Here is a 16,825-nt window from a genome sequence, read left to right on the forward strand (position 1 = left end):
TGGAGTTTGCACATTGTCTGCGTGGGTTTCCTCCCACAGTCCAAAGATGTGCAGGTTAGGTTGATTGGCCATGCTAAATTGCCCCTTGGTGTCAGGGGGACTCGCTAGGGTAAATGCTTGGGGCCATGGGGATGGGGCCTGGGTGGGATTGTGGTCGGTGTAGACTCGATGGGCCGAATGGCTTCCTTCTGCACTGTAGGATTCTATGATTCAATGAAATTACCTATTTGGTGTTAATATCTCTGCTGGTTTTCCATGTTCAGACTCCACCTGGATTTGCCCTCCAGAGCCCCATTTAGGTGTGCAGCTCTCAAATGTCTACCCCCTCCCCCCCCCCCTCCCCCCTCAGCAGAATAGACTCCACATATATGGTACTGATTGCTTAAATGACCCCCATCTCCAACATTTGGAAAAGGGTCACAAGCCGGTTAATGTAACAGACTGAAATGTTCTGCATTACCATTCCATCAAAACAGTCCATATTTATTTTATTTAAGAGTGAAAGGTCACTGTTCTTCTCATGGATTCCCTGGGGAAGATGCTACATTAGTTCAGAAACTCCTCCGGTTTGGCCATCTGTCTGTTCAGACTAAAGTACCTTTAGCTTTGCCCGAACAATGGCTGCATCTTCTCGGCAGCATCTCGCGCTATCGCAGTGTGGCGCATCCGTTTTCCACAAGAGCCACCCTGCAATGTTTGAATTCACCAGTTTTGCTCTAGGAGTGGACTCGGTTGGTTTATTTATTATTGTCACAAGTAGGCTTACATTAACACTGCAACGAAGTTACTGTGAAAATCCCCTAGTTGCCACACTCTGGCACCTGTTCGGGTACACTGAGGGAGAATTTAGCATGGCCAATACACCTAATCAGCATGTCTTTCGGATTGTGGGAAGAAACCGGAGGAAACCCACGCAGACACGAAGAGTATGTGCAGACTCCGCACAGACAGTGACCCAAGCTAGGAATCGAACTCCGGTTCCTGGTGCTGAGAGGCAGCAGTGCTAACTACTGTGTCACCGCGCCATCCCTAGATGGACAGCATGTTCATGAATTATAGAATCTATAGTGCAGAAGAAGGCCATTTGGCCCATCGAGCCTGCACTGACAACAATCCCACCCAGACCCAATCCTCATAAACCTACATATTTACACTCCTAGTTCCCTTGACATTAAGGGGCAATTTATCATGGCCAATTAACCTAACCCGCACATCTTTGGAGTGTGGGAGGAAACCGGAGCACCTGGAGGAAACCCACGCAGACACGGGGAGAATGTGCAAACTCCACACAGACAGTGACCCGAGGATGGAATTGAACCCGGGTCCCTGGCTCTGTGACGCAGCAGTGCTAACCACTGTGAATCAAATGAATGCTAAAAGCAAGGAATTCAGTCCTCATTCATGCTGAAGGATACTCGAGTCCTGCCTCCTCACCCCATCGGGAGTGAAAACAAATCACACACAACTCTGCCATAGTTCGGTGAATCATCATCAAAGGATGTGCCTTGAGGCAGAGAACTGAAGAAGAAGTAAGTTGTGTTTTGGATCAATTTTTTCGACAACTAAACTCATTTCATTGAGTCAGGCAGACGAGTTCAAAAGATGATGTTCTTCTCTCTACACTCACTGCTGTGCTTGCTGCCAGATTGGTGCAGCGTTCGCCAAGTGGTATTTAAGCTGTGAAGAGTACAAATTGCCCAGTTTCTTATCCAGTTGTGTGGAATTGCATTGAGAATTGGGTCATAGAACAGGAGCTCATCTGGAGGCCCGAGCGAGCAGCGACTGAGAGGACCCGCCGCTGAAAGCTCATGGTGGTAGTATACGGTCAAATGATTTGTAACGATGACCTCTGTGGGTTGCCATAGGTCCAATTAATATGGCTTGCTTGGTCAAATATCTCACTGTCAGCTTTCATCCTCACAGTGCCAGGGGTCTGAGGACAGTATTCAATGATGTAACTGGTTAACACTTGATGATAAGGTCTTGCAACTTATCTATGTTCATTGTGCTTGACTGGTTAACCACAGTGGGTGTGGACTCTGAACAAAGTAGACAGATGCCACAGAGTATATGAGAAACTAAGCTGTAAGCATGAGGCAAACATTTTCTGACTGAAGAGATATTTTAAAACTTTTTAAATACATTTTTTGCTCAATTAGAAACTAGAAATTGATTTTGATGATCAGCCATGATCAAAGGGCTGAATGGCCTACTCCTTCTAGTTTCTATGTTTCTATATTTCTAGTGTCATTTCTTTATTCAAAACTGGGCAAACCTTAAATATGGGAGAGAGACGTCCATCTCATCATTAAGAACTGGGTAATAAGATCTTTCCTCAGTGTGTCATCTTGTTGCTGACCTCAGCTGCTCCTGGAGCCATCGCTGGTCCCAGCTTAGTATTGCAGAGTATTTTTGATCAATGGAATTAGTTGAAGCAGAATAAAGTACAGGGCTGTGGGTGAGAGCAAGAATATGGAATTATTGCTGAAAAGAGGGACATGTGACCAAAGATTTTCCCCTTGCACGCATCAGGACAAATGCAAGAATACCAAATTTCAAATGGTGGCAGCAGCTTTATAAGGCAAGAGAAAACTATGCTGATTGGTAAGCAAGTGAACCCTGATTTGTTGAGACGGAAGCAACAGAAGCTGATAGGCTCTCCAATTTCCCAGTTAATTCAAAAAGGCAGGTCACTTCCAGCAAGTGTAAATGGGCCATGCCGTGAGCCCAACTGATTGCTTAAATCAAATGTTTGCATCGCTATCTAAATAGTTTTTTACTGTAGCTGTTTACACATTCAGGATTGTTCAGCAAGTGCTGCCTGTACGGTTTTGTATTGTTGTAAACATAGAAACATAGAAAATAGGAGGAGACCATTCGGCCCTTCGAGCCTGCACTACGACTCAATATGATCATGGCTGACTGTGCACTTTCAGTATCCCACTCCCGCTTTCTCTCCATGCCCCTTGACCCCTTTATCCCCAAGGGCCATGTCCAGCTCCCTCTTGAGCATATCTAATGAACTGGCCCCAAAAACTTTCTGTGGTACAGAATTCCCAGGTTCACAACTCGCTGAGTGAAGAAGTGCTTCCTCATCTCAGTCTTGAATGGCTTACCCCTTATTCTTAGACTGTGACCCCTAGTTCTGGACTTCCCCAACATGGGAACATTCTTCCCACATTTAGCCTGTTCAATCGCATCAGGATTTTATATGTTTCTATGAGATCCTCTCTCATTCTTCTAAGTTCCAGTCTGTACAAGCCCAGTCAATCCAGTCTCTCTTCAGATGTCAGTCCTGCCATTCCAGGAATCAGTCAGGTGAACCTTCGCTGGATTCACTCAATAGCAAGAATGTCCTTCTTCAGACTAGGAGACTAAAACTGTACGCAATACTCAAGGTGTGGCCTCACCAAGGCCTGTCTAACTGCAGCAAGACATCCTTACTCCTATACTCCAATCCTCTTGCTATGAAGGCCAGCATGCCATTAGCTTTCCTCACCATCTGCTGTACCTCGCATGCCAACCTTCAGGGACTGTTCCATGACGACGCCCAGGTCATGTTGCACTTCCCTTTTCCTAAACTGCCACCATTCAGATAATCATCTTTCCTGTTTTTGTCACCAAAGTGGATAACTACCCATTAATCCACATTATGTTGTATTTGCCCACTCAGTCACCCTGTCCAATTCACCCTGCCCTCTCTTAGCATCCTCCTCACAGCACATACTGCCACCCAGCTTAATGTCATCCGCAAATTTGGAGATATTGCATTCAATCCCTTCATCGAGATCATTAATGTATATCATGAACAGTTGGGGTCCCAGCACTGAACCCTGCGGTACCCCACAAGTCACTGCCTGCCACTCTGAAAAGGACCTGTTTATTCCTACTCTCTGCTTTCTGTCTACCAACAGTTCTCTATCCACGTCAATACCACGAGCTTTAATTTTGCTCACTAATCTCTTGTGTGGGATCTTATCAAAAGCCTTTTGAAAGTCCAGGTACACAGCATCCATTGGTTCACCCTTGTCCACTCCACTGGTCACATCCTCAAAAAATCCCAGAAGATTTAACCAGCACGATTTCCCTTTAGTGAATCCGTAGGTAGGATCGGTCTGGCAGTCAGAATGGGCCAAAATGCCTTTTGTGTTGGAAAATTCTGTTGCTCCTCTCTTTCTGGAAGTAATAGTTTATCCAGCTACACTTAAGAGCATTTAAGCAATATAGCAATCATTATGTGGGGGCAAGAAATACTTGGAATCTTTAATTACATTTGAAGCTTGCCAATTTTGCTTTCAGCCAAATTTAAGTAACCTCTTGTATCCCAAAAATAAATATACATTTTTTAAATCCTGCAAAAATTTGCATTACAAGACCTTTTCCATGCTTGTTCCTTCTTTGACTTAATTAGACTGTCTCCCAAGTGCACATGCTTGCTCGTGCTCTCTATATCATTCCTTTGATATTTGATATAATTGTCTCTTCTCCACACCTGCACTGCTCGACTCAGTATATCTTCTGCATCCCAGCCAATGCTGTGATGATCTTGGCAATCCATTCGTTCACATGTGCCAAACAAGATTGCGCTTGTAAGAGGAGACATTATTACTTGTTTCTGATCTATAAATAGTCTTCCCGACAAATAAATCCTACTTATGGAACATTGCACAGATCTGAAAGCAACATAATATTTACACAAAGAGCCAACTGTTGATCTGGCCTAGTCCCATTTGTAACGATGATCACTTTAAACTCGTGATACCCTGTGCTTCTGAATGGGCCGATTTCTTTGACACAAGTGGTGCATTGTTTCCCTGATCAGAAATCTGGAAATGTAACATGGGTACAGACATTCTAACTGAATAACTGACAATGGCTCCGATCAATTGGCTGGGACTACATCTCCTGCTGGCTTTAATTCATGATGTGGAGATGCCGGTGTTGGACTGGGGTAAACACAGTAAGAAGTTTAACAACACCAGGTTAAAGTCCAACAGGTTTATTTGGTAGCAAAAGCCACACAAGCTTTCGGAGCTCTTAGCCCCTTCTTCAGGTGAGTGGGAATTCTGTTCACAAACGGAGCTTATAAAGACACAGACTCAATTTACATGAATAATGGTTGGAATGCAAATACTTACAACTAATCAAGTCTTTAAGAGACTAAACAATGTGAATGGAGAGAGCATCAAGACAGGCTAAAAAGTCACCAGGCAAGACTGTTCTCTTCCTGTTGGGGAGCACTTCAGCGGTCACGGGCATTCGGCCTCTGATATTCGGGTAAGCGTTCTCCAAGGCGGCCTTCGCGACACACGACAGCGCAGAGTCGCTGAGCAGAAACTGATAGCCAAGTTCCGCACACATGACGACGGCCTCACCGGGATATTGGGTTCATGTCACACTATTTGTAACTCCCACAGTTGCGTGGACCTGCAGAGTTTCACTGGCTGTCTTGTCTGGAGACAATACACATCTTTTTAGCCTGTCTTGATGCTCTCTCCACTCACATTGTTTCATCTCTTAAAGACTTGATTAGTTGTAAGTATTTGCATTCCAACCATTATTCATGTAAATTGAGTCTGTGTCTTTATAAGCTCTGTTTGTGAACAGAATTCCCACTCACCTGAAGAAGGGGCTAAGAGCTCCGAAAGCTTGTGTGGCTTTTGCTACCAAATAAACCTGTTGGACTATAACCTGGTGTTGTTAAACTTCTTACTGGCTTTAATTCATCCATGGGATGTGGTCATTGCAGGCACGTCCAACGTCTATTGTCCCATGAGAAGAGATTGGGTTAATGGAACCTGTCTTCATTGGAATTTAGAAGAACGAGAGGAAATCTCATAAAAAACAATCAAACTTCTGTCAGGGCTGGACAGACTGGATGGAGGGATGTTGTTTCCTCTGGCTGGTGGGGGGGGAGGGGTGCTAAAACAAGGTGTCACGGTATCAGGTTATGGAGTAGGCTATTTAGGACTGAGATTTGTATTGCCCATCACTAATTGCTCTTTGCAAAAATGCCTTTGAGTCATTTTCTTCAACCACTGCCATCTGTGTGAAGCCACTCCCATGGCGATGTTGGGTAGACACTTCCAAGATTTCAACCCAGTGACTATGACTAATTGTGTGTGACTTGGAGGGGGTGGCACATTAGCACAGTGGTTAGCACTGCTACTTCACACCGCCAGGGACCGAGGTTCGATTCCCGGCTTGGGTTACTGTCTGTGTGGAGTTTGCACGTTCTCCCAGTGTCTACGTTGGGTTTCCTCCGGGTGCTCCGGTTTCCTCCCACATTCTGAAAGACGTGCTGGTTAGGTTAATTGACCCGAATAGGTGCCGGACTGTGGCGAACTAGGGGAATTTCACAGTCGCGTCATTGCAGTGTTAATGTAACCCTTACTTGTGATTAATAAGTAAATTTAACTTGCTGGTGTTCCCATGCTCCCATGTGCATGCAACCCCATTTAAGGTAGTCGAGGTCGCAGGCTTGTGTTGAAAGAACATGGCAGACAACCTTTTAGCCACCCTTTTCCGGATCTGGCTGGACCACATAGAACACAATGGGGTCCTGCTTTTGTTTTCTAAAACTGCTCATTATTCCAGGGGCATCCTGGAATGCAAAGATAACTAGTTACTGCTAACCCCCGTCTCCTCCACCTTCACTTTTATTTCATTCTTTCATGTGATCTGGATGTCACTGTCTAGGCCAGCATTCATTGCTCCTGAGATGTTGGTGGTGGGCTGACTTGAACCGCTGCAGTCCGTGTGGTGTAGGTTAGGGAGGGATTTTGACCCAGTGGCAGTGAAGGACCAGTGCAAACTCCACACAGATAGTGACCCAAGCTAGGAATCGAACCCGGGCCCCTGGCGCTGTGAGGCAGCAGTGCTAATCACTGTGCCACTTTGGAGCTACAGTATTTAAATGGCTGGTGCAGATCAAATTATGGCCCAAACTAGCTGTGTGGAGTTTGCCATCTTGTCCATCTGGCTGGAATACGATGTACAGCAGTGAGTGAGAGTTGAAGCCAATTCTTTCAAATGTGAGAGCTCTGGAGTGAACCTTGGATGAAGATAATTCATCAGGATTTGATTTCATGTCATAGAAATCATAGAATCATAGAAACCCTACAGTGCAGAAGGAGGCCATTCGGCCCATCGAGTCTGCACCGACCACAATCCCACCCAGGCCCTTCCCCCACATATTTTACCCGCTAATCCCTCTAACCTACACATCCCAGGACTCTAAGGGGCAATTTTCTAACCTGGCCAATCAACCTAACCCGCACATCTTTGGACTGTGGGAGAAAACCGGAGCACCCGGAGGAAACCCACGCAGACACGAGGAGAATGTGCAAACTCCACACAGACAGTGACCCGAGCCGGGAATCGAACCCGGGACCCTGGAGCTGTGAAGCAGCAGTGCTAACCACTGTGCTACCGTGCCGCCCTATGTCCGGTTCGGATGGAGTGGATATTCCTATCGGTTTTTAGAGGTGTACTGATAGTTTAGAGGTCTTGTAACGTACAGTAGTTAACATCCATGCCTCTGAGCCAGATTATCTGGGGTCGAATCCCACCCCAGGAAGTGATGGCCAAGGAAGGTGGGTTCATAATGCAGCCAATGGAGTTGAGTATTGAATCATATATCCTTCAACATATGCCACTGGCAGGCTTAAAGTTTTGAAGTTTATTTATTGTTGTCACAAGCAGGCTTACATTAACACTACAATGAAGTTACTGTGAAAATCCCCTCGTCGCCACACTCCGGCGCCTGCTCTGGTACGCTGAGGGAGAATTTAGCACGGGCAATGCACCTAACCAGCACGTCTTTCGGACTGTGGGTGAAAACCGGAGCACCCCGGGAGGAAACCCACGCAGACACGGGGAGAACGTGCAGACTCCGCACAGACAATGACCCAAGCCGGAAATCCAACCCAGGTCACTGGTGCTGTGAAGCAGCAGTGCTGACCACTATGCCACCATGTGGTAAGAGTGGAAGAGATTCCAAGTCAACCCTACGATGGAGAGGAAGCTGGACTCAGTATCCATAGCTCCAGAATAAACATGCATGTAAAAAGTGGAAGTTGCTACAGCAACTCTGACTCCCGGAATAAACTGTAACACAACCACTAGCAATTCAGTTGGGAGAGACAGCTATTCATATATTGCGGAATAAATGGATGATTTAATGGTCCAGATTACACAATTTGTGCATATTATGTCAATGTTATCAGGAGAAATTTACTCAGGGAGGTTTATTATTTTGCTAGCAATGCTTCTACCATGTTTTCAACTTCAATAAGTACTTTATGATATGTTAATGCAAGTATTATCCAGTTTGCCTTTTTAATAGATTCAACTCAATCACTTGATTGCTTCATAAAGAGCGAGTATAAAAAGTTCCAAGTCCGTAAATAACTTGCATCTGAATATCTGAGATTAAGACATGGAAGAAAACTAAATGTAACTTGGAGCAGATTGTGTTCATGACACTTTGGTATTTTAGTGCAAAAGTATATTTTTCAGTGATTAAGATGTGGAGCTTTACTAGTCATAGGAACAGAAGTTGGCCATTCGGCCCCTTGTGCCTATCCCATCATTCAGGCCCCAATCAATGTCACGTGGGCTGATATTCATATTGACTTCTGTTGACACTCACCCTTTAGCACTCACCTGATGAAGAAGCAGCGCTCTGAAAGCTCGTGATTCCAAATAAACCTGTTGAACTTTAACCTGGTGTTGTGAGACTTCTAACTGTGCCCACACCAGTCCAACGCCAGCATCTCCACATCAGATTGACTTCTGTTCAACCAAAAATGAGACATGGGGCTGAACTTCTAGACCCTGACACAGTCAGGTGGCCGCATAATTCTGTTCTGCCAATTAGCTTGTCAGACGTCCAGTGCCATCCTGTACCAGACATTTTCCTGGAAGTTGGGGGGGTTGGGAAGCATTTGGAGATGGGGGGGGTGGGGGTGAGGGGGGGGCTTGGTGGCAGCCAGGATACTAGCCCGTAAGTGACAGTTAGTTAATTTAATTAAGACCTGTTGCCACGGGTTCACAGAGGCAGCGAGGAACAGTGTAGCTGTCTGGAGGTGGCCTCCGAGGTAGGCCAGCACTGCAGGCCTGCCTGATGGCTTCAATGAAGCCACAGGCCCCGTTGTGGGGGGACTCTGCCTCCACTTGGCACGGTTGCTAAAAGGATTTTTAATTTTAAACTTAAAGCAGTTTGAGAGGACGCTTCCATTTCGGGGTGCCCTCTCCCTCACTTACCCGCAAAGATGGCCGACTGCTGCTTCTGAGCTGTAACGCCTCCTACTGGCTCTCTCACTTCAAGAGCCCATCTGCCATTCTTAATTGGACAGCGAGCCTACCCTGTGGGCACTAATTGGCCAATTCCGAGAAAACCACAGCCGGGTGAGTGTTCAGTTTGATCTTGATGACAGAGTCCTGGAGCCTGTGATTCCTGGCCCTGATTGCTGTCGAGTAACTTGCTGCTGGAAAGTACACGTGTATGGGTGTTAAAGAATTTATAGAAATGTTCGACAACCTCAAGATTTCTCAAAGGACTTTTTGAGTCTATTATAATGTCGGAAGTGCAGCAGCTAATTTTCACACAGCAAAGTTCCACAAATGTGGCGAGATATTGATCAGAATATCTTTATTTTTCAGTGATGCAAGTTGAGGGATTAAAATTGACCAAAAGGAAACTCCACTGATCTTCTGCGGAAGAGTGCTATTGGCACGGTGGCACAGTGGTTAGCACTGCTGCCTCACAGCGCCAGGGACCCGGGTTCAATTCAGGCCTCGGGTCACCGTCTGTGTGGAGTTTGCACTTTCTCCCCATGTCTGCGTGGGTTTCCTCTGGCTGCTCCGGTTTCCTCCCACTCTCCAAAGATGTGCGGGTTAGGTTGATTGGCCGTGCTAAATTACCCCTTACTATCAGGGTAAATATGTTGGGCTACGGGAATAGGGCCTGGGTGGGATTGTGGTCGGTGCAGACTCGATGGGCCAAATGGTCGCCTTCTGCGCTGGAGGGATTCTATGATTGATAATCTATTATTCCTTAATCTGTCTGAACAGATATTGATCCACTCCAGATGTTACCCTGATCTGTTTACAAGATGCAGATGTCATATCTATTTCATTGTAGTTCACATTGTTGTAATAGAGCAGACCTTATGTCTGGCAAATAAACATGGTAAACTGATTCAATTTTGCAGATGTCTGGAGCACAAAATGTCACTGAGTAGACTTGGAGAAAGCTGAGGGCAACAAGATGTGTGCTTACAACGTTCTTTTGAAGAGACAGAAATCTTGGACCAAAACATTATTTTCGTACAAAAATGCCGCAAGAAACCTCAACAAGCGAATCACAGCTCTAACGCTACTCTTCTTCTTTCTGTTTGTTGTGCAGGTTCCCACACCGGAAATCCGTGCTCACAGCTTGTACTTTGACCTTTCCGCTTATGGGATCGAGTTCTCCTCCACCAACAAGGAAAGCTCGGAGCCCTCAGCCTTGAGACCAGGATCCCACTTAAAGATTTATGGTACTTTTCGCAACCGTTACATGGCTCTCGCTTGCCCAATGTCCGACTCCAAAGTGGTCAAGTTTCTCCGTCATACACCTAACTCATCGGTGAGTGGAATGTCAAGAAGCTCATTTGAAACTTGGTCAAACCCTCGCACGAGGCTCCTGGTTTGCTCATTCTGCTACTTTGTGTCTTCCAAAAGCCTTTTACAATCCTCACTGTTTTGCCAATCCTTTTATTTTGTGTTTATCAATTTTTCAGTTTGTGTTCCCTATGTCCAAATCAGAATCGTGTGTCTGTATTGAACTAAAGTCAATTATGGCATTAATCCAGGCTGCACCATTTGCAATCCTTCTCCAGTTTGACCACTGCCCATTTACCCTAACTCTTTGTCTTTTATCAGCTGGCTTTCCATTGCATACTATTACAACCCATGTAATACCATATACTTGAAGATTCCCAAAGTATTTTTGTAACACAAAGTACACGAACTCTACACTGTGCTAGCTGACCTTGATTATCCATTCAACTCCAAATATTCATCACAAGTAATTCTCGCTTTCCCTCCCACTCGCTGGAAAAATTGAGGCCACAACCTGCTACTATTTCTTTTGTTAAAAGTGTGTTAAAAAGGTTCACTTGGAGTTTGAGTTGCTGTTGCAATGTGCACTGTTTGATGCCAAGTGGACAGTCTGAAATCAGTCAGAATAATCCTATACAATTTTGGAAACTGGGAGAAACAATGGTGTTCCTGTGGCCTGAAAGAAGATCGATGATGGACCATAGAATTTAAGCTCTGCTTTTCAGTGAAAGGAGGCTATATGGGGATGATTGAGGTTTTAATGGAAATTACTGGGGATAATTCAAAATGGTGGACAGCAGGAAGTCTAAGTTCGAATCCCACCATTCTAACCACGCTGCCTCGACAAAGTTAATGGGAAGCTGGAAGTAAGATGTGTTATCAGTCCTTGCCTACAGAAATATATGTCATTGCACCAACCCTCTTCTCCATTTCCCTCACTGCAATACTCAACCCCAGCAAATTATCCACATGTGTGGAGATAATCTGTAGAACAGAAAGGGAACCTTTCAACCTCACTCTGCCTTCAGTCCAAAATCCCTCCAACCTCAGTCATAGCTTCAATGTGCAAATGACACTTGTGGGGTGTGTGCTCAAAACATCATCCGCAGGTCACCGTGGATTCCAAAAGAAAGTGGGTTTTTCACTGAACAGCCGGAAAACTAAGGTCCTCTTCCTACCAGCTCCTACAGCATAAGAACCACCTGTCCCACCCAATCGATTTAAGATCCGTGACAAGTTCCTGGAAAATGCAGACTTTTTGCCTTATCTTGGGAGCCTCCTCTTGACAAAGGTAAAGATAGACAGTGAAATTCATCATTGCGTTCAGTGTGTCAGCTCAGCCTTTCAGCCGACTGAAGAATAGAATATTGGAGAGATTTGGCCAGAAGAAAAGAAAACTTAAACACACAATATTGCACTTGCGTAGTTAAAATTAGTCTTACAGAACGTAATCCCCATTAGACTCGCAAATAAACACCCCTTTAGGGTATTTAATCTATAAATAATACCACAAATACTTTAAAAGAAAATCCTGCTTTCTGAAAGCATCAACACTTTTCTGGGTTGGCTGGACACTTGATTTTGGTTCTTCGTAGTTCTGACCCAGCACAGAGCACACTCCAGTAGGTCTTACATGCCCTCTCCTCAAACACAACTAAACGAACATTTAATGACATTGCTTTATTTATTTATGATCTTTTCCTAGTTGCAAACCTTTTTTACTTCATTTTTAAATTGAACAACTGAACACAACAAACTCTCATTATGTCCTAATGCAAGTGTCTTCCCATATATTATTTACTTACAGAAAATTTGGCTTGGCTGTAGCTGTATGTCTTCGACACCTACACGCACATATAATGGGCTGCAAATCCCCACAACCCTGAGTCAACATGGTCCACATGTAGCACCTTGGAAAATGATGGAAGTCTTGCCCACCATTTCCATTAATGAAGAGAATCATTGGCATAATTGTACGATCAGCGGAATCATTGTCAAGACTTGTAACATTCTGGCTGCTATATCCTTCTATTTTAGGAAGGATGTAAAGGCTTTAGAGAGGGTGCAGTCTTGGACTTGGATGCACAAAGCACAATTTGACGACATAAAACGTGGAAGTATTACGATCTGTGAGGAGAGCAGTGACTGACAATAAGAGGATAGAAACTAGAGGAATAGTTGGAACGGTGGCAGATCAGGTTTCATGCAAGGAATGATGAAATTATACATCTTGTGAGGGAGAATGGGGAGAGGCAATGTAAAATTAAGGGTACAATTCTGAAGGAGGTGCATGAACAGTGACAATGGGGATATATATGCATGACGTGGAGATGCCGGCGTTGGACTGGGGTAAACACAGTAAGAAGTCTCACAACACCAGGTTAAAGTCCAACAGGTTTATTTGGTCGCAAAAGCCACTCGCTTTCAGAGTGCTGCTCCTTCATCAGGTGAGTGGAGTCGTGTTCACAAACCAGGCATATAAAGACACAAACTCAATTTACAAAATAATGGTTGGAATGCGAGTCTTTACAGATAATCAAGTCTTAAAGATACAGATAACGTGAGTGGAGAGAGGGTTAAGCACAGGTTAAAGAGATGTGTACTGTCTTCAGCCAGGACAGTTAGTGAGACTTTGCAAGCCCAGGCAAGTCGTGGGGGTTACAGATAGTGTGATATGAACCCAAGATCCCGGTTGAGGCCGTCCTCATGTGTGCGGAACTTGACTTTTAGTTTCTGCTCAGCGATTCTGCATTGTCGTGTGTCGTGAAAGCCGCTTTGGAGAATGCTTACCCGAAGATCAGGGGCTGAATGCCCGTGACTGCTGAAGTGTTCCCCATCACAAAGAGAACACTCGTGCCTGGTGATTGTCGAGCAGTGTTCATTCATCCGTTGTTGTAGCGTCTGCAGGGTCTCCCCAATGTACCATGCCTCGGGACATCCTTTCTTGCAGCGTATCAGGTAGACAACGTTGGCTGAGTTGTCTGAGACCATTGTCTGCAGCAAACTACCCAGCTTTCAGGAGAACAGTGACCACGACACCACACAACCCTGCCACAGCAACCTCAGCAAGACGTGTCGGATCATCGACATGGATGCCATCATCTCACGTGAGAACACCATACACCAGGTACACGGTACATATTCTTGCAACTCGGCCAACGTTGTCTACCTGATATGCTGCAGGAAAGGATGTCCCGAGGCATGGTACATTAGGGAGACCATGCAGACGCTATGACAACGGATGAATGAACACCGCTCGACAATCACCAGGCAAGAGTGTTCCCTTGCAGTCGGGGAACACTTCAGCAGTCACGGGCATTCGGCCTCTGATCTTCGGGTAAACGTTCTCCAAGCGGCCTTCACGACACACGACAACGCAGAGTCGCTGAGCAGAGACTGATAGCCAAGTTCCGCACACGTGAGGATGGTCTCAACCGGGATCTTGGGTTCATGTCACACTATCTGTAACCCCCACGACTTGCCTGGGCTTGCAAAATCTCACTAACTGGAGACAATACACATCTCTTTAACCTGTGCTTAACCCTCTCTCCACTCACGTTATCTGTACCTTTAAGACTTGATTACCTGTAAAGACTCGCATTCCAGCCATTATTTTGTAAATTGAGTTTGTGTCTTTATATGTCCTGTTTGTGAACACTATTCCATTCACTTGATGAAGGAGCAGCGCTCTGAAAGCTTGTGGCTTGATGCTACCAGGTCACTCTTTAACCTGTTCTACGCTTCAAGAAAGGTGTGAAGGATGCACAATATATTTCTGATTATGGTTCCAGGGGTGAGTTATGTGGATTGGAGATAGCCAGCATTGTTCTCATTAGAGCAGAGAAGAGTGAAATCAGAACAGGAAATGCTGAAATGCTGCGATTATTGAGTACTCCAGTTAGGGTAGGTGATGGCCTGGTGGTATTATTGCTGGACTATTAATCTAGAAACTCAGCTAATGTTCTGGGGACCTAGGTTTGAATCCTGCCACGGCAGATGGTGGAATTTGAATTCCATAAAGAAATCTGGAATTAAGAATCTACTGATCATGGTGAAACCATTGTTGATTATCGGAAAAACTCATATTTGGTTCACTAATGTTCTGATGGGAAGGAAATCTGCCATCCTTGCCTGGCCTACATGTGGGGCGGCACGGTGGCACAGTGGTTCGCACTGCTGCCTCACGGCGCCAGGGACCCAGGTTCAATTTCAGCCTCGGGTCACTGTCTGTGTGGAGTTTGCACATTCTCCCCGTGTCTGCGTGGGTTTCCTCCGGGTGCTCCGGTTTCCTCCCACAGTCCAAAGATGTATGGTTTAGGTTGATTGGCCATGCTAAATTGCCCCTTAGTGTCAGGGGATTAGCAAGGTAAATATGAGGGGTTGCGAGAGTGGGGCCTGGGTGGGATTGTGGTCGGTGCAGGCTCGATGGGCCGAACGGCCTCCTTCTGCACTGTAGGGATTCTATGTGACTCCAGAGCAACAGCAATGTAGTTGACTCTCAACTGCCATTGGGCAACTAGGGATGGGCAATAAATGCTGGCCAACCAGCGACGTCCATGTCCCACAAATGCGCAATAAAAACCTTATGAAGAGAGGAAAAGCGTTCTGATGAAATTTCAGGTCTGTGACCTGTGAACTCTTTCTCTCCACGGATACTGCCAGACCTGCACAGCACTTTGTGTTTTTGTCTTTCCCGTTTTCAGTGTCTGCGATAAGGTTGGGAGGAGATTTGATAGAGGTGTTCAAAATCGCGAGGAGTTGGGACAGATTAGAGGGAGAGATACTGTTCTCATTGGTGGAAGGGTAGTGAATCAGAGGACATTGATTTAAGATGTTTAACAAAAAACTCAAAGGCAACATAAGGAAAATCTTTGAAGCCGTTATTGATCTTGATCTGGAATGCACGACTTGAGAGACCTGGTGGAGGGTGCAGTTTCAATAATGGCTTTCTATCGGGAATTGGATAAGCACTTGAAGGGATAAGCTTTGCAGGTTTACAGGGTAAAGGGTGAGGAAGTGGAACTGGCTAAATCTTGCCGAGAGCCAGCACAGGTTTGATGGCCTGAATGGCCTTGTTCTGTGTTTCGATGATTCTGTTCTAAGCTATTCTAAGCAACCAGGCTGTGTAAAAATCAGTAAGATGTTTGAGGTAAGGCATTGAGTTTGGCTTTACTCCATACCTCCTGTTGTGTTTGTAACTGGATATAAACAGGTCAGGCAGTAGTTAAATGGTTGACTTATGCTTGTGTCTACTTTTTGTGCTTCTTTGCCCTTGAGCGTGTATTAATCTGCAGACAGTTATAGGTGAAGGTCTATTCATTATACACTATTGTGTACCCTGTCCTTTGGATCCACAAGGCTATTTTTCATTCTGTTCTCCAAGGACTTTGGTGCATATCTTGAATTTGAAGGTAGAAGCAATTTAATGAGAACACAACACTGCAGATATATTCCATTCAATAAGCCAGAATATTGATGCTAGTGATCAGGTGAAGCTTGTCTGACTTTGTAGTTGAGATGTTCTCTTTAGTAGAAACAAAATTACTTGTCACTAAACGTCAGATTATTTTGCCCAATTGTCCTTTGTCCTAGTAAGGGGTGATGATGAAGTCATAGAGGTTTACAGCATGGAAACAGGACCTTCGACCCAATTTGTCCCTGTCGCCCAGTTTTTACCACTAAGTTCGTCCCAACTGCCCATGTTTGACCTCTGTATCCCTCTATACCCATCTTAGTCATGTCTAAATGGTTTTTAAAATAAAAAATTGTACCCACCTCTACAACTACCTCTGGCAGCTCGTTCCAGACACTCACTACCCTCAGTGTGAAAATTTGCTTCTGTGGACCCTTTTGTATCTCTCCCCTCTCGCCTTAAATCTATGGCCTCTAGTTTTAGACTCCCCTACCTTTGATGATGTTGACTATCTATCTTATCTTTTATTTATTCATTTGTGGGAATGGCATCGCTGGCTGGCCAGCATTTATTGCCCATCCCTAGTTATCCGAGGGCAGTTGAGAGTCAACCACATTGCTGTGGCTCTGGAGTCACATGTAGGCCAGACTAGGTTCGGACAACAGATTTCTTTCCCTACAGGACATTAGTGAACCAGATGGGCTTTTCCAACAATTGACAATGGTTTCATGATCATCAGTAGATTCTTTCTTCCAGATATTTTTTTATTGAATTCAAATTCCACCATTTGCTGTGGCGGAATTC

The 16,825-nt window shown here is 45.1% G+C and overlaps 1 protein-coding gene across 2 annotated transcripts in view; it reads left to right on the top strand.

The window, feature by feature from the left end:
* Nucleotides 1–16,825, top strand: part of LOC144492483 (uncharacterized) — a 126,128-nt gene that overhangs the window by 79,565 nt on the left and 29,738 nt on the right. For both annotated transcript variants that reach the window (XM_078210553.1, XM_078210555.1), the window contains exon 3: nucleotides 10,412–10,633. In XM_078210553.1, coding sequence (XP_078066679.1) covers nucleotides 10,412–10,633 — 222 coding nt within the window. The remainder of the gene's footprint in view (nucleotides 1–10,411; nucleotides 10,634–16,825) is intronic.

This window comes from Mustelus asterias, chromosome 4, assembly GCF_964213995.1.
Source record: "Mustelus asterias chromosome 4, sMusAst1.hap1.1, whole genome shotgun sequence".
NCBI classification, from domain to species: domain Eukaryota; kingdom Metazoa; phylum Chordata; class Chondrichthyes; order Carcharhiniformes; family Triakidae; genus Mustelus; species Mustelus asterias.